Source organism: Oncorhynchus nerka, linkage group LG22, assembly GCF_034236695.1.
Source record: "Oncorhynchus nerka isolate Pitt River linkage group LG22, Oner_Uvic_2.0, whole genome shotgun sequence".
NCBI lineage: Eukaryota > Metazoa > Chordata > Actinopteri > Salmoniformes > Salmonidae > Oncorhynchus > Oncorhynchus nerka.
The window spans coordinates 66,989,789-67,011,699 of record NC_088417.1 but is presented as its reverse complement, the minus strand read 5'-3'; the positions used below and the strand labels follow the sequence as shown (position 1 = coordinate 67,011,699).

Here is a 21,911-nt window from a genome sequence, read left to right as displayed (position 1 = left end):
TGTATATGTAGTTAGAGAGAGAGAATGCCAAGAGTGTGCAAAGCTGTCATCAAGGCAAAGGGTGGCTACTTTGAAGAATATCAAATAACATATTTTGATTTGTTTAACACTTTTGTTGGTTACTACATGATTCTATATCTGTTATTTCATAGTTTTGATGTGTTCACTATTATTCTACAATGTAGAAAATAGTAAAAATAAAGAAAACCCCTTGAATGAGTAGGTGTGTCTAAACATATTTTTCACATAGTGAATGTTCAAAACACATAAGCATACACATTTAGTGGTAATCCTTTTTGATGCATTCACTAACAGCAGTAGATACTAGATAACAAAACTCCTGGGTCAGATGCAGATCTGGGTCAGACAAGTCCAGCGGAGTGATTGAGAATAGAGCAACATTCTTTATCATCATTGCTGGCAAGGGATACCAGCAACTCCCTCCCTCCCCCTCTGCCTGATGCACGAAAGTGCTGTTCTGGAACAAGTCTGGCTATGCCAAACCAAACATCCCATGCTGGTACCAGATGGGGCTAACGAAGGTCAAAAACCCAATGGTGAGCAGAGGGAATGAATCAGAGCGTATCAGAGAGTCAGAGCGATCGAGCGAGACAGAGCGAGTCAGAGCGAGAGTGAAAGTGAGAGAGTCCAAGCCAGAGAGAGAGAGAGTCCGAGCCAGAGAGGGAGAGAGTCCGAGCCAGAGAGAGTGTTGGATAGAGAAAGTCAGAGTGAGTGAGTCAGAGAGAGGGAGAGAGAGAGTTACAGAGAGAGAGTGAGAGACAGAGAGAGAGTGAGAGAAGAAGAGAGAGTGAGAGACAGAGAGAGTGAGAGCCTTGCCATTGAGAAGGGTAGAACACAGGAAAACCTGTCTCCTTGTAGAGGAAAGGCTGTGTAACCACTGCACAACAACAGAAACAGAGCTGCATTTCCTGATATATATATTTTTTTAAATATACACTGCTCAAAAAAATAAAGGGAACACTTAAAACAACACAATGTAACTCCAAGTCAATCACACTTCTGTGAAATCAAACTGTCCACTTAGGAAGCAACACTGATTGACAATAAATTTCACATGCTGTTGTGCAAATGGAATAGACAACAGGTGGAAATTATAGGCAATTAGCAAGACACCCCCAATAAAGGAGTGGTTCTGCAGGTGGTGACCACAGACCACTTCTCAGTTCCTATGCTTCCTGGCTGATGTTTTGGTCACTTTTGAATGCTGGCGGTGCTTTCACTCTAGTGATAGCATGAGACGGAGTCTACAACCTACACAAGAGGCTCAGGTAGTGCAGCTCATCCAGGATGGTACATCAATGCGAGCTGTGGCAAGAATGTTTGCTGTGTCTGTCAGCGTAGTGTCCAGAGCATGGAGGCGCTACCAGGAGACAGGCCAGTACATCAGGAGACGTGGAGGAGGCCATAGGAGGGCAACAACCCAGCAGCAGAACCGCTACCTCCGCCTTTGTGCAAGGAGGAGCACTGCCAGAGCCCTGCAAAATGAACTCCAGCAGGCCACAAATGTGCATGTGTCTGCTCAAACGGTCAGAAACAGACTCCATGAGGGTGGTATGAGGGCCCGACGTCCACAGGTGGGGGTTGTGCTTACAGCCCAACACCGTGCAGGACGTTTGGCATTTGCCAGAGAACACCAAGATTGGCAAATTCGCCTCTGGCGCCCTGTGCTCTTCACAGATGAAAGCAGGTTCTCACTGAGCACATGTGACAGACGTGACAGTCTGGAGACGCCGTGGAGAACGTTCTGCTGCCTGCAACATCCTCCAGCATGACCGGTTTGGCGGTGGGTCAGTCATGGTGTGGGGTGGCATTTCTTTGGGGGGCCGCACAGCCCTCCATGTGCTTGCCAGAGGTAGCCTGGCTGCCATTAGGTACCGAGATGAGATCCTCAGACCCCTTGTGAGACCATATGCTGGTGCGGTTGGCCCTGGGTTCCTCTTAATGCAAGACAATGCTAGACCTCATGTGGCTGGAGTGTGTCAGCAGTTCCTGCAAGAGGAAGGCATTGATGCTATGGACTGGCCCACCTGTTCCCCAGACCTGAATCCAATTGAGCACATCTGGGACATCATGTCTCGCTCCATCCACCAACGCCATGTTGCACCACAGACTGTCCAGGAGTTGGCGGATGCTTTAGTCCAGGTCTGGGAGGAGATCCCTCAGGAGACCATCCACCACCTCATCAGGAGCATGCCCAGGTGTTGTAGGGAGGTCATACAGGCACGTGGAGGTCACACACACTACTGAGCCTCATTTTGACTTGTTTTAAGGACATTACATCAAAGTTGGAACATCCTGTAGTGTGGTTTTCCACTTTAATTTTGTGTGTGACTCCAAATCCAGACCTCCATGGGTTGATAAATTTGATTTCCATTGATACTTTTTGTGTGATTTTGTTGTCAGCACATTCAACTATGTAAAGAAAAAAGTATTTAATAAGAATATTTCATTCATTCAGATCTAGGATGTGTTATTTTAGTGTTCCTTTTATTTTTTTGAGCAGTGTATATATAGAGAGAGATTAGAGTGTCATTTCTCCAAATTTGAAACCCTTTTTCAAAGTTTCAGAGACCTCTCTGATAAGAATAAGCTACCCGTCCTGTTGAGGGAAGACGCAGAGAGCTGTGGGATGGCAGCGCACTACATTGCTGCCTGCCATAAAGATGGGGGACAGTGTCTGACAGACCAATCAACCTGCACATGTCCTCTACTGTATACTTATTGTGATTGTTCAATGTATGGTTATTTTGACCCTTGGTTATTGTTGTTACTGTTGTCCCGTTGACCATTTTGATTCTTATTATTTTCATATTGTAAATATCCAAAGTAAGCTTTGGCAATATGTACATTGTTACGTCATGCCAATAAAGCAAATTGAATTGAGAGAGAGAATTTAAAAAGGATGAGTGTGACTGCATGAAGATGACATTGGGGGGTGGGCTCCCTCTACAGACAGAACACAGCATAGAGACCACTTGGCCAAGTAGACGTGGGTTGTGTTCAGTAAAACAAAACACATTTGCAACAAGAACAATCTATTGCTATTAGACAAGTTCAGGTTATAGGCTAGCTCCCTGTTTCACTCTATTTAAAACATTTCAGTTCTCTATTAAAGTTATTCCTCTACACTAGGGCAGTCCTGGTGGGGTCAGGGAGGTCCTGCGTTTGTTTTGGAGGCCATCTGCGCACCACGATGGCTTTCCTGTTTTATCTCCCCATTCTGCTCAAGTGCTTCCAGTGCTGCCTTCCACACTACAGATGTAAAAAAAAAAAAAAAAAAACGCCTGAGTTTTACAGAGCTTTTTCCCCCTGACCTGGTTTTAAATTTTCCCCCTGCTCGCTTTTCACTGATTCACTAGCGCTGTTTGAGTTAGGAAATGACTGAACCCCAAGTCTTTTCCTACCCTGGAGTTTTTAAATGGGGCATCACACACAGACACACACACACACACACACACACACACACACACACACTTATCAACAAACTGTAATAAGAAAAGAACAGGGGCCTCCTGAGTGGCGAAGCCGTCTAAGGCACTGCATCACAGTGCTAGAGTAATAACTACAGATCCGTGTTTGATACCGGGCTGTGCAGCAGCCGGCTGCGACCGGGAGACCCATGAGGCGGTGCACAAATAGGCCCACCATCGTCCGGGTTACGGGAGTGTTTGGCCGGCTGGGATGTCCTTCTCCCTTCGCACTCTAGCAAGCTCCGGTTTGGCAGGGTCGTGTTTTGGAGGACGCATGGCTCTCGACCTTCGCCTCTCCCGATTCTGTACCGAGTTGCAGCGATGGGACAAGACTAACTACCAATTGGATACCACGAAATTGGGGAGAAAAAAAAGGGTAAAAAGTACCACAAAAAAGGAACAAAATAAACTGTTCAAAAACACCCAACTACTTACTGTCTACCGCTAGCTATTCAATCGTCTACCTAAATTCAGTTCAGTATGACCTTGACTTAAATGAGCTGGGAAAACAGAATAACCCTTTAAGAAAACTCTCCATCTAGAATTCAGTCGGATTTGGTTTCTTCGCCAAGAGAGCAAACAGAATAACCTTTACAGAAAACCTTCTTGATCCAAATCAGTCAGGTTTCAAGACTAGTCATTCAACTGAGACTGCTCTTCTCTGTATCACGGAGGCGCTCCGCACTGCTAAAGCTAACTCTCTCTCCTCTGCTCTCATCCTTCTAGACCTATCGGCTGCCTTCGATACTGTGAACCATCAGATCCTCCTCTCCACCCTCTCCGAGTTGGGCATCTCCGGCACGGCCCACGCTTGGATTGCGTCCTACCTGACAGGTCGCTCCTACCAGGTGGCGTGGCGAGAATCCGTCTCCACACCACGTGCTCTCACCACTGGTGTCCCCCAGGGCTCTGTTCTAGGCCCTCTCCTATTCTCGCTATACACCAAGTCACTTGGCCCTGTCATAACCTCACATGGTCTCTCCTATCATTGCTATGCAGACGACACACAATTAATCTTCTCCTTTCCCCCTTCTGATGATCAGGTGGCGAATCGCATCTCTGCATGTCTGGCAGACATATCAGTGTGGATGACGGATCACCACCTCAAGCTGAACCTCGGCAAGACGGAGCTGCTCTTCCTCCCGGGAAGGACTGCCCGTTCCATGATCTCGCCATCACGGTTGACAACTCCATTGTGTCCTCCTCCCAGAGCGCTAAGAACCTTGGCGTGATCCTGGACAACACCCTGTCGTTCTCAACTAACATCAAGGCGGTGGCCCGTTCCTGTAGGTTCATGCTCTACAACATCCGCAGAGTACGACCCTGCCTCACACAGGAAGCGGCGCAGGTCCTAATCCAGGCACTCGTCATCTCCCGTCTGGATTACTGCAACTCGCTGTTGGCTGGGCTCCCTGCCTGTGCCATTAAACCCCTACAACTCATCCAGAACGCCGCAGCCCGTCTGGTGTTCAACCTTCCCAAGTTCTCTCACGTCACCCCGCTCCTCCGCTCTCTCCACTGGCTTCCAGTTGAAGCTCGCATCCGCTACAAGACCATGGTGCTTGCCTACGGAGCTGTGAGGGGAACGGCACCTCAGTACCTCCAGGCTCTGATCAGGCCCTACACCCAAACAAGGGCACTGCGTTCATCCACCTCTGGCCTGCTCGCCTCCCTACCACTGAGGAAGTACAGGTCCCGCTCAGCCCAGTCAAAACTGTTCGCTGCTCTGGCCCCCCAATGGTGGAACAAACTCCCTCACGACGCCAGGACAGCGGAGTCAATCACCACCTTCCGGAGACACCTGAAACCCCACCTCTTTAAGGAATACCTAGGATAGGATAAAGTAATCCCCCCCCCCCCCTTAAAAGATTTAGATGCACTACTGTTCCACTGGATGTCATAAGGTGAATGCACCAATTTGTAAGTCGCTCTGGATAAGAGCGTCTGCTAAATGACTTAAATGTAAATGTACTGCTAGCCATCGAACCCACCTAACTACAATTTAGTTTGACCTTTTATGATCCTATGAGCCAATAGGCTAATCCAATTAGACAACAAATGCACTAGAATGTCTGTCCTCCACTGCACTCCAGAGCTGGGTTTAAATACTATTCAAAAGAATTTATAATACTTTATCAGTGCTTTAATACGCTTGCATGTTTTCATGGTCAAATAGAAGTCCCAAAACTTCAAAACCCACCCATCTGGCACTCCTGGCAGGTTAGAGAAAATGCTCAAAGTATCTGAAATTAATAGTACTTGAACCTAGGTCTGACTTAAAAACAGTGGCTCATTCAATCTTAACCTGCATGTCATTGATCCAGGATCCAGTTCACTGTTCCAAGTAGGCACCTGAAAATGTAGGTTGAGGGCAGGGCTTGGCTCTCTTTGGTATCCAAAGCGAATGGGATCTGCTTGACTGCTGCCAAGCGATTAAGAAAATAACAAGGGAGAGAACCCACATCTTCTTGCCATAGTAAGGAAGCATTTTTTTTTGTTTAACCTTTATTTAACTAGGCAAGTCAGTTAAGAACAAATTTGTATTTTCAATGACGGCCTAGGAACAGTGGGTTAACTGCCTTGTTTAAGGGCAGAACGACAGATTTGTACCGTGACAGCTGGGGGATACTAACTTGCAACCTTTCGGTTACTAGCCCAATGCTCTAACCACTAGGCTACCCAGTCGCCCCATTGTTGAGAGTAGTTGTAAAGACAGACGTGGCAATTAAGATTGTCAACTGTCCGCAATGTATATTTCTCCACTTCTTCTCCTGCCGTCTGTATGAGTGAGTGTAAAAGCCTGCCACTTGCTGTAGATGAGAGAATAGCATCCATGTGGCTTTTAATGAGGGTAGTAATTCCCATTAAACTGCACAGGGATTTGGTTCCAGCTCATGTCTAGGTCACCTTTAAGACTCCATGACATGCACGCACACACGCACGCACGCACGCACGCACGCACGCACACACACACACACACACACGCCCTTTGGCCCTGGAGGACGTGGCTGAAGGAGAAGGTCAGCAGCACCTCATGAAATAACAGCCATTCCAGTCAGGAGGCATTTCAACATTCAACATTCCGCATTGCCATGCAGGGAGCCAAGCAGAGGGACACACAACAGGTTTGGTGGAGACACAGACATTTTGGAAATACAAGTGTAATGTGAATATTCTTTGTGTATGCTTTTCTCCAATGTACAATTGTTTGGCAATTACTTTTAACGCAATAACTATGGGCTACTACTATTTCAAAACAGATCCATTCTAGATCCAATGTCTAGCATGAAAAAAATATGAGATTTCAATAAAAAAGGAATCGTTACACTAGCACTTTGAAATGTTCTTGAACTTCACTAGAGATAGAGTTAAGTGAAGATGGGAAAAGCATGCAGTCCCTGTGCTCTACATTTTCGCTGGTTACTGGGTCAGTCCTGAACATGATGAATGATAGAAAGGGGAAAAAATGACTCACACAACCTCTAAAAGGGGCTGCTGAAGTTCCTCTCCAACTCCATTTGCAGGCAGCAGGCACATTTGTACAAGCAACTAGCCTACCGTACATCAACAACAACAGCAGCAAAAACCAGGCACCGTGCACTGCAGCCATGAGACTGTGTGATTGTGCAACAGTACAGAAAAAAACAGGAACTGTACTGAAATCCACACAGTGTTCCCTGTTGTAACTAAACGTGTGTTATAAGTAAGTTTAAATGCAAGCAACTGTGGCTGTCCAAGCAACTGAAAGAGAGCAACAAGGAGAGCAAAAGAGCACGAGGAGAAAGAGATCAGTCGAGCAAGCAGAGAGAGAGACAGACAGACAACACACCACAGTACTAGCTTCAAAGTCAGTAGCGGCATACCTGCAAGCTCATTTGTCGTTCATAAAAACCTTGTTGCCATTGATCAAGCCACAGCCTATAGGCGTAGCAGGTGTGAGTTTGGCCGGACCCCCGGAGGCGGTAGTGATACCTCCATTGCAGCGGTACAGATACAGCAGGACAGCGGCACCAAAGCAGAGCTCCTTAGAAGGGCTGCCTGGCCCCGGCACTGCCGCACATATTCCAGGAAAGCATGTCATCAGGCCGTTTAAGCCGCCTGAAAAATCGCCCATCTCACATGCACACTCTAATCTATGGGGGGTTACTCAAGGTAATCCCTGCCGAGTGCTTCTCTTTGATTGGCACTCGCAGCAGCATAGCAAGTTTTTTGGGCCTGTCATATCACTGGGGCGTACCACTCTGCTTTTCCTGGGGGGGTTGACTCTCTCGCTCACCGCCCAGGAAAGAAAGAAAGGAAATGGAGAGGGGGAAAAAAAGTTTAGCAAAAATTAGTTTAAACAAGCTGGCTAGCCAGCCCTCAGTGCAGACTGTCAGGTTTGTTTTCTTCTTTCTCCTTTTCTCTCTCTAGCTATTTTACTAACTCTTTTTCCATTGCTCCCTCTCCCTCCCTCCCTCCCTCTTGCAAGTCACTCTACACACATTCTCTGGGGAATTTCAGAGAATTTACAAAAGCTCCAGCCAACGGCTTGTTTGGATCAGCACAACATCCGGCCTGGGCAGGCTGAGCTGCTTTCCACCAAATAACGAGGCCGTGGCATTTTCACTTCACTGTCAATGGGCAGTTTAAATGCATACCGCAATACATGAGTAGACGTTTACTTTATTTAAAAACAGGCAAGTCAAGTTAACAAATTATTATTCACGAAGACAGCCTGTCAATAAACAATGATGCATTTAAACACATACCGCCCTATAACACAAAGTTCACACTGCAGTTTTATGAAGCCCTATTACAGAAGAAATGACTTCCTAAAAGCATTTGCATAGAAGGTCATAGTGACTCTGTACTCTGGCAGAGCTAAGCTAACAGTTGTGATTATTGGAATGATTATGCTGAGGGCTGCTAGACAGTGGACATATCTTGCCTCCACTGACCCCAAAGCCAAACTTGTGATTGGTCCTCCTGGCTCCCAGACAAACAGAGCCTTCTCTGTTGTTGTTAAAATACATATCTCAGATGATCCAGGGTTAGCGGAGGCTGCTGCTTGCATAGACTGAAATATAGTAAGACAGTCGCTTCCTCCAACTATTTATTGAAGTTGACAGAAGCCAGACAATCCTTCAATGAGCTCTTAAGTAGTAAAAGCAGGAATGTCCACTGACTTGACACACAAACACACTGGTTTATTATTTGATCAAGTAGGAGTACTTCATGCACACATTCTAACCACTTGACTGGTGGCATTCATCTACAGTGGTTCAGAAGTAGGGAAGTCCACTCGGGGCTCCACCCTGTAGTTGTACGCTGGTACCCTGCCAGGCGAGGAAAGACTGATGAAGGTCACCAGGCAGTGGGAAACGCACTAGTGAAAGGACCACAATGTCACTTATAAAATGTGAAGTAACAAACTATAACTATTAAGATCCCGTTAATACAACCGCGCCACGGCAACAATTTCTCACATCGAATATACCCCGTTTCTCCCCACCATAATTTATTGTTAAATATTTTCCAGATAAAACAGGGTTATCAGTGATGCAAACTGGGGAGGGCCCAAAAAGATTTTTATTTTTTTTTTTTTAAATGTGCACTGAAACATGCAAAAAAAATCTGTAAACTGAGTGGGGTTGTCAATATTTTACTAACGACATAATACCAGGCCAAGTACCACAATACCGAGTAGTATGGTGATACCACAGGGTTTGCCACACCCCTCCCAGGACGCATGTTCCCGTTTTCTAAACGCTCTGCACAAAAGCCTGTCCTCTACACCTCAACTCAACACATTTACTGTACAATAGAACAGGTTACTGCAGAAAATAGCTGATTTGCTAAAACCCAAAAGGCCTACCTGTGATTGGACTGGAGGAATATAAATGCATAATGATGCAGTAAGGGTTAACACAATAGGCCTATAGGAAACCATCTTTAGCCTACTTTTCAGAACACTTTACACACATCATTCTCTCTCTCACACACATACACCATCACTCTCACACACAGCTCCCAAAAGTTAGGCCCAAAAATAATTTAAGGAACATTATAAAAAATATATTTTTTAAAATTCAGATTAAGTTTAGAATAACATTGATTAGGCATATGCATTTGACCTTTGAAGCATCTCTTTGAGTAGGCCGTCTATCCCCGTTTCCATTTTTTCCTATGCCATTGTGCATAGCCAAGGTACCATGTTGTTAACTAGCCAGCCAAGTAACATGACTAAACACGGCTGTTTGTTATCAACGAACAACTTGCAACCTGTGAGTAGTATAAAACAGCCAGCGACATGGTTCATAAAATTATATAAAATGTGTGCCAATTCGTGGTAGAAAGGGGAGAATGTAGCTCCAGTAATATGGAGCATAACCTTTGAGTGGTTTTCAGTGACATAAAGGTGACTGTAAGCATGACTGTACCTGTGCTCTGTTTTTCCTCCATGGCAGGAGCACTCAGAGGCTGCTTGACAGCGAAGCCTAGTCAGACGGGCCCTGCTTGTACTTACTGGTGAAATGAAATGATACGTCTCCACTTAGCTCGTGCTGTGAGTTGCTCCAATAATTAAACAAATGTAACAACAGAAACCCAATCACTGCCTGCACACCCCAGCTTGCCATTATGGCTAAATAACATTTTAAACCTGATGGAGTAGTGGGGTGAGAAGCAAGCGGAGTAGGCTAACGGCTGGTTGGGGATACTGCTGGATGCTCACAGCAGTCACTAATGATATCAGAATGCTTCATCCAGTAAGACATATCTGACATCAGGCTTTGAACTCTGCTTGATATTCTATTTGAAAGACACGTAGGGATGCATTCTGTCATTAATTGAGAGAATGTAGTGATCCCACGGAGAAGATCTGTTCGCGCCCATCACCTCAATGGGTGATGCACTCTGCGTATGCACACTTTATCGTCAGGCCCCCCGCGGATGACCTATTTTGAGATCAAAACTGTGAATTTGGCCGAAAACTGACGTGTTTTCATCCCTGTGCTCTGTCAGAGAGGGAGAAGGTGAGAAGACATTGACCGATGAATCAAACCCTGTTCTCCAGGTGGTGGGCGATATTTGGTCTGGAGGCTGCAGGCACCACTATTGCTAGATCAACCGATTATGACGTCTCTGATGTGGTCCCACTCACTCTTGGTGCTCTGCGCTTCTGTGACCGGATCCATGTGTTTGGTTGGCTGGGGCCATAGTTCATACATAGAATGTTCTGTACATACAGGGCCAGAGGGAGCCAAATGCGTCAATGAGATGCACACACAGGGGCCAGAGGAAGGGCCAGAGGAAGGGCCAGAGGCATTGATGAGATAGGAAAGCACCATAAGGAAAGCAGAGGCAGTCTATCCTCCTGGTAGACAGCCAGTGGAAAGAGGAGAGCTCAGACACCATACGAGCTGATAGGGAATGAATGATGTAATCAGCTGTTAGATCTATGCTGGGAATTTCAAAACGAGGTTAAATGTTAGTCAGAAACATCAGTCACATGTGGTGATGAGTCATGGAGATGATCGATCATCGACTCACAGCGTTCAGCGTGCAACAATTCACAACATTTTACCTGCATTTTGTTAATATAATCATAACCCTGCAAACGTAAACAATGTGTATTGTGATTTAGAAAATCCAGTATGGCAGTTAATAGATGGGACTTGTATTAGTTTCATACGAAGACATTGTTCCGCCAACTTTACCATACCGCCAACTTTTTTCTGAAAGGTATTGCCAGTATCAAAGCCAAAACTTCTAATTCCGCCTAACGACCAAAGCATTTTGGTTAACTTCTGCCTATGGCTTAGTATTAAACGTAGCTGTAAATGGCACACACTATGCTATTCAACTCTTGATGGTTGCTAGGCAGTGCCAGTTAATAACCATCCTCCTACCAGTTCTAAACTTTGCGAGGCATGTCACTTCTCCCATCTCTTCAGAGGCATGTCACTTCTCCCATCTCTTCAGAGGCATGTCACTTCTCCCATCCCTTCAGAGGCATGTCACTTCTCCCATCCCTTCAGAGGCATGTCACTTCTCCCATCCCTTCAGAGGCATGTCACTTCTCCCATCCCTTCAGAGGCATGTCACTTCTCCCATCTCTTCAGAGGCATGTCACTTCTCCCATCCCTTCAGAGGCATGTCACTTCTCCCATCTCTTCAGAGGCATGTCACTTCTCCCATCCCTTCAGAGGCATGTCACTTCTCCCATCCCTTGAGGCATGTCACTTCTCCCATCCCTTCAGAGGCATGTCACTTCTCCCATCTCTTCAGAGGCATGTCACTTCTCCCATCTCTTCAGAGGCATGTCACTTCTCCCATCGCTTCGCATAGCGCACCACTAAGCATGTACTTAAAAAAAAAAAATTGAACCCCTTTTTCGTGATTTCCAATTGCGATCCGATTACAATCTTGTCTCATCGCTGCAGCTCCACCAATGGGCTCGGGAGTGGTGAAAGTAAAGCTATGCATCCTCCAAAACATAACCCACCAAACCACGCTTCTTAACACCCGCCCGCTTAACCCGGAAGCCAGCTGCACCAATGTGTCAGAGGAAACACTGTTCGCCACAAGGGGTCGCTAGAGCACGATGAGCCAAGTAAAGTCCCCCCGGCCAAACCCTGCCCTAACACAGACGACGCTGGGCCAAATTGTGCGCCGCCCTATGGGACTCCCTGTCACGGCAGGTTGTGACACAGCCTGGGATCGAACCCAGGCCTGTAGTGACGCCTCAAGCACTGCAGTGCCTTGGACCGCTGCGCCACTCGGGAGGCCCATGCACCGTTTCCTAACCACAACTGGATGGATCCATAAAGAATTACTGTGGGAATAAATATCACTGAATGACGAAAATACAAATGCAATTGAAGGCATATATCAAATTGTTGCTTACTGAAACTCCCAAAGTCATCTGATCATTGTAATAAATTTGAAGCAATAGCCTACCTGTGTGTGGTCAACTAGATTATATTTTCAGCACTGCCTTGATTGGGACAGCGCTAACACGCTGCTTTGAGAAAAGTGTGGGGACTCATCTCCATAAATCAATGTCCAATTTGTTTTCACTGAATCTCCGTTAGGACATTGGTTAGGCTACAATTAGGCTGGGGAAACCTTCGCTAAGTTGAGGTGAGGGCTGCCCATGATCATCTTGTCTAGTTGGCTAATTTATTAGAACATTTTGCCAGCATGTTAAGTAGTTTAACAAGTGGATTATTTTTCTCTTCACTCACAGTTGCTTAGTATCCTAGGCCAACTCCCAACCAAAAGCCTGTGACGTCACTGACTTGTCTCAATCAATTGATTGAGCTTCACTGAATCTCCGTCTTAATAGGCTGTGTGGTTAATTGGTTTCTGGCTGGGTAAATAAGTAGAGGTGGTATAATAACTCCTCGATCACTGATTTAGCACAAACATAGCCCAAATCACGTGTAGGCCTATTATCGCGTTTTGTCAACTCCAAGAGCCGGCAGAGGTTGCGAGGCTCAGTTAGTAGAGCATGGCGCTTGCAATGCCAGGGTTGCGGGTTCGATTCCCACAGGGGACAAGTACGGAGAAAAACAACGTATGAAATGTATGCACTCACTACTTACTGTAAGTCGCTCTGGTTAAGTGGCTTGCAAAACGTTGTAAATGTAAAAACATGAACACGAGACTCGCATGCTTTTGAAAATAGCAGTGCTTTTCATTTCTAAAATCGGTATCATGATGAAGATACTCTCAATGTAAGACCCTATGCCTGCTCCTTAACAAAGTGACGTGACAGTAGGGAAGAGATGAAACGTGAATACAACTGTCATGTAAAGAAATAGCACTATTTTAATATGACAGCAGTTCCACACGTTCCGGTGACAAGTTGTGTGGGAAAAATATTATGTTATATTCCATTATATTCTTACTACAAAATATAGGTGTTGACCGTGATCGGGGTAGGTGTGTGTGGTCTGCTTAAATTAAGTATTGATTTCATTCATTTGGACGTAACATAATGAAACTCTAAATATTCTATTGTATATTGTAAATTGTATTGGTCTTACAATGTTTCTTAGGCACTGCCTAAACACATTTATTTTTGATGGTGTATATTCAATGGATTTTTAAAAAAAAAAAAAATAGATGCCCACCCACATCTGCACACCCCTACTACCACTCGTCACGCACACGGGAGGTATAAAAGCCATATGCAGGCAAGAATGTGAAAAAAAAAAAAAAGCCTGTTTGTAAGCGGGTCATGAAAACATTGTCAAATTGTCAAAATACCGTAAATCATATACAAAGGCAGTATTGGTGTTCTGTTCCCAGACACAATAGTCTCGCTCTCTCACACACACACACACACATCATCTTTATCTCGGAGTAATGCCCGTGTGCCCTCCTTTGCCCCAGGCTGCCATGCCCCAGCCTACCATAGACTCGCCTGGCCTCTGCTCACCTCTGAGAGGCTGGGACAGCCCCAGGGTGAAGGCTGGCTGCCTGTATCAACAGCAGCCCCAGGGTGAAGGCTGGCTGCCTGTATCAACAGCAGCCCCAGGGTGAAGGCTGGCTGCCTGTATCAACAGCAGCCCCAGGGTGAAGGCTGGCTGCCAGTATCAACAGCAGCCCCAGGGTATACCACTACCACACTTATGTAACGCTAAACCACAGTCAAGCAACAGCTCAAATCCAATGGAAAATACTAAATTGTCAACTTAACTGCAGTCTCCAACTATTGCTTAGTTTTTTTCTTCCCTTCAGGCAGTGAGCCTTGATGAATTTGAATGTGGGCGCACAATACCGCCGAACCAGGCGATTACCAAACAAATTACAAAATGTGCATAAACCTACTTGATTAAAACTCCTCCAGTGTTGTTGTGATTAGAGGGAAACAATATGAAACAAGTCTGGTTTAAAACAGCACGGCACTCTGCTGGTAAGCAGAGCTCCATGGCAACAGATAACCTTGTGTGAAGACTGCAACTCACCCAATGTTAAAGCAACTCTCTCACTCCTTCAGCGGAAAGAAACGGTTCTGAAAAGTCTCTCACCATAACCAAATGAATAAATTACCTTAAGCCCTTTGAAAAATAAAAAGCAAAACAAAAAGAGTCTACTGCTGTGCGTCAACATATTTCAGCAGTTAGAAGAAAGGCAAATAGAGGATAACTGGGTGAGTTCAGAGAGAGAGGGAGTATGACTTTCCTTTTTTCCCTCCCTCCCTCCCTCTCGATCTCTCTCTCGCTCTTCCGTCAGGCCCTGGAAAGCAACACTGAGTCTCCAAACTATGGCAAGCAGATAGAACAGATTCCTGGGAATGTCTGCTGCTCCCCAGCCATTGGATAAATCAGTCTCAGCCAGCTCTGTTCTGCCTCTCTCTGCCTGGGCCCTGGTTCTTATTTACCCACATAGCACATCAAGAGACTCCGCTCGCTCAGCTCCCAAATCTCACACTCCTCACAAACCCCTGTGGTTCTCCCTCCCTCTTCTACACAGAGACAGGGAGGGAGGAGATGGGAGGCACTGTGGGCTAAAAATGGGGTGGTAGGAAGATCGAATAATACAAGCCAAGATAAGATTTGTACACTAGAGGGCCTCCTGCTCCAGAGCCCAACACAAACCATGGTTTGGATGATAAACAAACGCTACATCATTAACATGGTATATAGAGTGAAACCAAAAAGGGTCTTCCCCTCTGGCATGCCAAGCATGGTTCATTTGTTAAATCGCACCCAGACAGCCTTTCTGGGTATTTCCAAAGCCCATTCATGAACACACAAATACATTTAGAGTCATTCCCTAGCGAAGATACTTTCTAGAACTCACCTGGTTTCTCCCTCGCCGTCTTCCGTAGTTGCGTCTCACCAGCGTCTTGTAGTTCTGGTTCTTCTTGGTCAAGTAGTAGTACAGGACACAATCGGAGACACACTGCAAAGAGAAAGGGTATGACAGTCAGGGGGACATATGAGCCCATTAACATTTTTTATTAACAACAGACAACATAACAAATACAAACCATGTGCTTTTGGGTTTGGGGGAGAGTGGAGAATGGAGGTTACTACAGAGTAAAAATAGAATGAATTAAATCCACTGTAGCTCACCTTTCTCTCTAGATAGGAAGCAATGAGGCCAAAATTCTTTGGGTGCTGAACAAACCTGTGAGAAAAAACAGAGAAGAGAAAATAGTCACAGTTAAAGCTACAGTCTGGGATTCATGGCAGCCCGCCATTTGTTTTGGTATACAGCCGAGGAATGTTGGTAAAGAAAAGTATTGCCTCTCAAAATCATACCCAAAGAGCTTCTGCTAAGTCAGAGAATACAATGTTAAATTATGATGAAAGTGAGCTCCATAAAAATATTTTGCAACCTACAGTCGCTAAACGCTTTTCCATACCCAGCTGGCAAATAATACATTTTACATTCTAGAACTCCCAAGTGAACTTGATTCGTGACGGGAAACAAAATGAAAATCTTTATGGAAGGTACTAATTTGTTTGAATTTCTCTTTAACCACAAAGCATAGCCAAAAGAGGTCAGGAGTACCTGTGGATAGGATACAGGATATTGAACAAAGTCTCATTGGTCTCTCGCCCCGCCTTGCTTTTTGCCAGTTCTGATTCTGACAGAAACATTGGGAATTTCATTTCTATTCATACACACTATTGAATACGCCCTCTGCATTTCGAGGTCAGTCTTGGAGCATGGGAGCACAGCACCAAGAGTGGGCACAAGGATTGAATGGCTGGAACACGGTTACCGAGATTTACCACCCAAAACCACTCCCTTGTCTCGAAGGCAGTATCGTGTTGGGGGGTGCTTGCTGCAGGAGGGACTGGTGCACTTCACAAAATAGACGGCAACATGAGAGAGGAAATGTATGTGGATATATTGAAGCAACATCAAGACATCAGTCAGGAAGTTAAAGCTTGGTCGCAAATGGGTCTTCCAAAATGGACAATGACCCCAAGCATACTTCCAAAGTTGTGGCATAATGGCTTAAGGACAACAAAGTCAAGGTATTGGAGTGGCCATCACAAAGCCCTGACCTCAATCCTATAGAAGATTTGTTGGTAGAACTAAAAAAGCGTGTGCGAGCAAGGAGGCCTACAAACCTGACTCAGTTACACCAGCTCTGCCAGGAGGAATGGGCCAAAATTCACCCAAGTTAGTGTGTGAAGCTTGTGGAAGACTACCCAAAACATTTGACCCAAGTTAAACCATTTAAAGGCAATGCTACCAAATACTAATTGAGTGTATGTAAACTTCTGACCCACTGGGAATGTGATGAAAGAAATAAAAGCTGAAATAAATCATTATCTGAACTATTATTCTCACATTTCACATTCTTAAAATAAAAGTAGTGCTCCTAACTGACCTAAGACAGGGCATTTTTACTAGGAGTAAATGTCAGGAATTGTGAAAAACTGAGTTTACATACACCTTAGCCAAATACATTTAAACTTCAACTGTAATTATTCATACCCTTTGTAATGGCACTCGAAATTGAGCTGAGGAGTATCCTTTGATCATCATTGAGATGTTTCTACAACTTGGAGTACACCGATGGTAAATTCCATTGATTGGACATGATTTGGAAAGGCACACACCTGTGTATATAAGGACCCACATCATGGCAAAAACCAAGCCACTGTTGACAGCGCATGTCTGAGCAAAAACCAAGCCAGGAGGTTGAAGGAATTGTCCGTAGAGCTCCGAGACAGGATTGTGTCGAGGTCAAATTTCTGCAGCATTGAAGGTCCCCAAGAAGACAGTGGCCACCATCATTCTTAAATTGAAGAAGTTGGGAACCACCAAGACTCCTCCTATAGCTGGCCGCCTGGGCAAACTGAGCAATTGGGGGAGAAGGACCTTGGTCAGGGAGCTGACCAATAACCCAATGGTCACCCTGACAGAGATCTTTGTGGAGATGGGAGAACCTTCCAGAAGGATAACCATCTTTGCAGCACTCCACCAATCAGGCCTCTGTGGTAGAGTGCCCAGACGGAAGTCACGCCTCAGTAAAAGGCACATGACAGCCCGCTTGGAGTTTGCCAAAAGGCACCTAAAGACACTCAAGATTATGAGAAACAATATTTTCTGGTCTGATGAAACCAAGATTGAACTCTTTGGCCTGAAGGCCAAGTGTCACGTCTGGAAGAAACCTGGCACCATCCCTATGGTGAAGCATGGTGGTGGCTGCCTGTGGGGATATTTTTCAGTGGCAGGGACTGGGAGACTAGTCAGGATCGAGGGAAAGATGAACGGAGCAAAGTGGAGAGAGTGATCCTTGATGAAAACCTGCTCCAGAGCGCTCAGGACCTCAGACTGGGGCAAAGGTTCACCTTCCAACAGGACAACGACCCTAAGCACACAGCCAAGATAACGCAGGAGTGGCTTCGGGACAAGTCTCCGAATGTCCTTGACTGGCCCAGCCAGAGCCCGGACTTGAACCCGATCGAACATCTCTGGAGAGACCTGAAAATAGCTGTGCAGTGACGCTCCCAATCCAAGCTGTCAGTGCTAGAGAGGATCTATAGAGAAGAATGGGAGAAACCCCACAAATACATGTGTGCCAAGATTGTAGCGTCATACCCAAGAACACTCAAGGCTGTAATCGCTGCCAAAGGTGCTACAAACAAAGTACTGAATATGGGGTCTGAAAACTTACAGTACCAGTCAAAAGTTCAGACACACCTACTCATTCAAGTTTTTTTTTTACCAGAGTAATAGTGAAGGCAACAAAAATATGAATAACACATATGGAATCATGTAGTAACCAAAATATATTTTAGATTATTCAAGTAGCCACCCTTTGCCTTGATGACAGTTTGCAAACTCTAGGCATTCTCTCAACCAGCTTCACCTGGAATGCTTTCCCAACAGTCTTGAATGAGTTCCTGCATATGCTGTTCACTTGTTGGCTGCTTTTCCTTCACTCTGTGGTCTAACTCATCCCTAACCATCTCAATTGGGATGAGGTTGGGTGATTGAGAGAGCCAGATCATCTGATGCAGCACACCATCACTCTCCTTGGTCAAATATCCCTTACACAGCCTGAAGGTGTGTTTTGGGTCATTATCCTGATGAAAAACAAACGATAGTCCAACTAAGCTCAAACCAGATGGGATGGTGTTACACTTCAGAATCTGTGGTAGCCATGCTGGTTAAGTGTGCCTTGAATTCTAAATAAATCACGGACAATGTCACCAGCAAAGCACCACCACACCTTCACACCACCTCCTCCATGCTTCACGGTGGGAACCACACATGCAGAGATCATCCGTTCATCTACTCTGCGTCTCACACAGACACGGCGATTTGAACAAAAAAAAATCTAATTTGGTCTCATCAGACCAAAGGACCGATTTCCACTGGTCTTATGTCCATTGCTCGTGTTTCTTGGCCCAAGCAAGTCTCTTATTTGTGTTGGTGTCCTTTAGTAGTGGTTTCTTTGCAGCAATTCAACCATGAAGGCCTGATTCACACAGTCTCCTCTGAACAGTTGATGTTGAGATGTGTCTGTTACTTGAACTCTGTGAAGAATTTATTTGGGCTGCAATCTGAGGTGCATTTAACTCTAACAAACTTATCCTCTGCAGCAGATGTAACTCTGGGTCTTCCTTTCCTGTGGCGGTCCTCGTGAGAGCCAGTTACATCATAGCACTTGATGGTTTTCGTGACTGCACTTGAAGAAACTTTCAAAGTTCTTGAAATTGTCTTAAAGTAATGATGGACTGTCATTTCTCTTTGCTTATTTGAGCTGTTCTTGCCATATTATGGACTTGGTCTTCTGCCAAATAGGGATATCTTCTGTATACCACTCCTACGTTGAAACAAACACAACTGATTGGTTCAAACGCATTAAGGAGTGAAGAAGGCATACCTGTTAATTGAAATGCATTCCAGGTGACTACCTCATGAAGCTGGTTGAGAGAATGCCAAGAGTGTGCAATGCTGTCATCAAGGCAAAGGGTGGCTACTTCGAAGAATCTCAAATATAAAATATATTTAGAATTGTTTAACACTTTTTTGGTTACTACATGATTCCATATGTTTTATTTAATAGTTTTGATGTCTTCACTGTTATTATACAATGTAGAAAATAGTTTAAAAATAAAAGACCCTGGAATGAGTAGGTGTGTCCAAACTTTTGACTGGTACTGTAGATAGGATGACAAGTAACTAAAAAAGGACTCTATAGACCTGTTAAGGACAACCAAACTCACTTTTCCTTGAAAATATCCTTCTCGTGTTCGGTCCACACATTCATGAACTGCCGAGCCTTGTACATCTTCATTGGGTCGTCCATCAGGCCGTTCATGTTGATGAACCTGACTCGCCTCTGCTCTGTGTCGTACATCATGGGCGGGATGACGGACAGCTGTCTCATCTGCTTCTCGTTGTTCTATTGGACAAGAGAGAGGGGAGGGGTTTAGACATTACATTTGTTATCCTTATTAAAACTTGATTCAATGGCTGCATCCTGATTCTCAACCCTTCTCACCAAGTTTTATTAATTTAAAAGCATTGACAGTTCTAACCCTTGTGAAATCCATTACAGGAAGTGTGCAACTGCACACTTCAGGAGAAGGGTGAAGAACAGGACGTAGCCAATGACGCTGCTACACTTCCTGAGAACTAGGGGAAGTGGTAATGTGTTTAGCGGTGTAACGTAACTATTCATAATTAGTAGCGTGTCTTGACCATCATGACATCAGTGTGGACTATGCCTTGAGGGGATTTTTGGGCAGTTGGTGGTGACAACCTCTTTGGGCATAATAATACTCAAACTTGGCAATGGTTCAGTGAAGAATGTTTACATTTGTGAAGTGTGTTCATTTCCACAAGAGCTATAACAGACAAACGGAGAGGTTTCAAAGTTAACAGCACTCACCTCCTGTTCAGAAAGGCCGTCGATGATTTCAGAAATCTCATGCTCGCTTCTGGCGATGGTCGCAGACATTCCAGTTCCTCTCTGACCAACCCTAGTGGGAGAACAAAACACAAGGAAATTAAGAAACTACTGGAATCAAAATCACTGTTTAAAATACCAGATGAAATCTTGTTCAAAACCTCTATTATGCCCTCTTGCGCATCCTCCACATAATACTGGGTAGGTGCCATCACATTGTCACATAGGGTGCCCATCCCCTTCTGTCACCTTTTCACTTCAAGGAAAAAAGGCTCAATCGAGCTGTATCAAACCGGTTTTCGGAGAAATCTGCAAACAAAGCTTGGAAAACATTAGGTCTGCTGACAAATTAAGTTGCTTTAGCATTCAGGAATTGAACATCCTTCTCAACCACCTACCATTGACAGCGCATTCAGAAAGTATTTATACCCCTTGACTTATTCCACATTTTGTTGTATTACAGCCTGATTCAAAATGTATTAAATTGTTTTTTCTCTTACCCATCTACACACAATACCCTATAATGGCAAAGTGAAATCATGTTTTTAGAAAATTTTGCAAATGTATTAGAAATACACATTTGCATACGTATTCACACCCCTGAGTCTATACATGTTAGAATCACCTTTGGCAGCGATTACAGCTGTGATTCTTTCTGGGTGAGTCTCTAAATCCTTGCACACATTGCAAGCCTTAATGCTCAAATCAGTTTTATTTTGGTCTACCGACTGTCCAAACAGCCCGTTACAAGTGACCAAATCAGATTTGGGTGGGTTCAGATAGAAGTAATTTGCTGACAAGGCTACGCTAGTTGTCATAGTAACGATGGGTGTGTGTGGAGTGGCGTAGGGTAAGAACACTTAAAACCTCAAAGGATAACATTAACCAACTTTCAAAACAAGTCCTTTTTGGCTAGCCACAGGAGTCAACTAGCTAGCTAGTTAGTGAATGTGCAAGAAAGCTATACAGCTAATTTGTTTGTAAACAATTAACAAGCTAGTTAGCTACCACATGTTCTTGTCAAACTGTCAATGGAGTAGCTAGCCAGTAAAAAGATATGTGGAATAAGTCTAAAAAACCACTTGAGGGCAAATCAATCAGATTTGAACATTGACACAAGTCACATGACCAGGAATCATATTTGTATGATGTCAAACCACCTACGAAGGATTGAACTATTTGATTCCATGTGCTTTTTTGGCTGTTCAGAACTACAGGTAGATTTACAAATTCTAATCAGAAATGCAAATAAATGGGATTAGAGTCCCTTCAAACTACCAATGTGAACAAGGCTTAAGAGCATTTCACACTTGGATAATACAATATTTGCACATTATTCCTTTTTAAAATTCTTTCAAGCTCTGCCAAGTTGGTTGTTGATCATTGCTAGACAGCCATTTTCAAGTGTTGCCATTGATCTAAGCCGATTTACAGTACCAGTCAAAAGTTGACACGCAGGCCTCCCGGGTGGCGCAGTGGTTAAGGGCGCTGTACCACCAGAGACTCTGGGTTCGCGCCCAGGCTCTGTCGTAACCGGCCAC

At 44.8% G+C, this 21,911-nt stretch overlaps 1 protein-coding gene across 1 annotated transcript in view; it reads right to left on the bottom strand.

Moving 5' to 3' along the window:
* The window catches only part of ncor1 (nuclear receptor corepressor 1), a 99,618-nt gene that overhangs the window by 40,428 nt on the left and 37,279 nt on the right, over nt 1–21,911 (bottom strand). Inside the window, 4 exon segments of the mRNA XM_029627674.2 lie at nt 15,285–15,386; nt 15,560–15,614; nt 19,685–19,863; nt 20,353–20,443. Of these exon segments, the coding sequence (XP_029483534.2) occupies nt 15,285–15,386; nt 15,560–15,614; nt 19,685–19,863; nt 20,353–20,443 (427 nt within the window).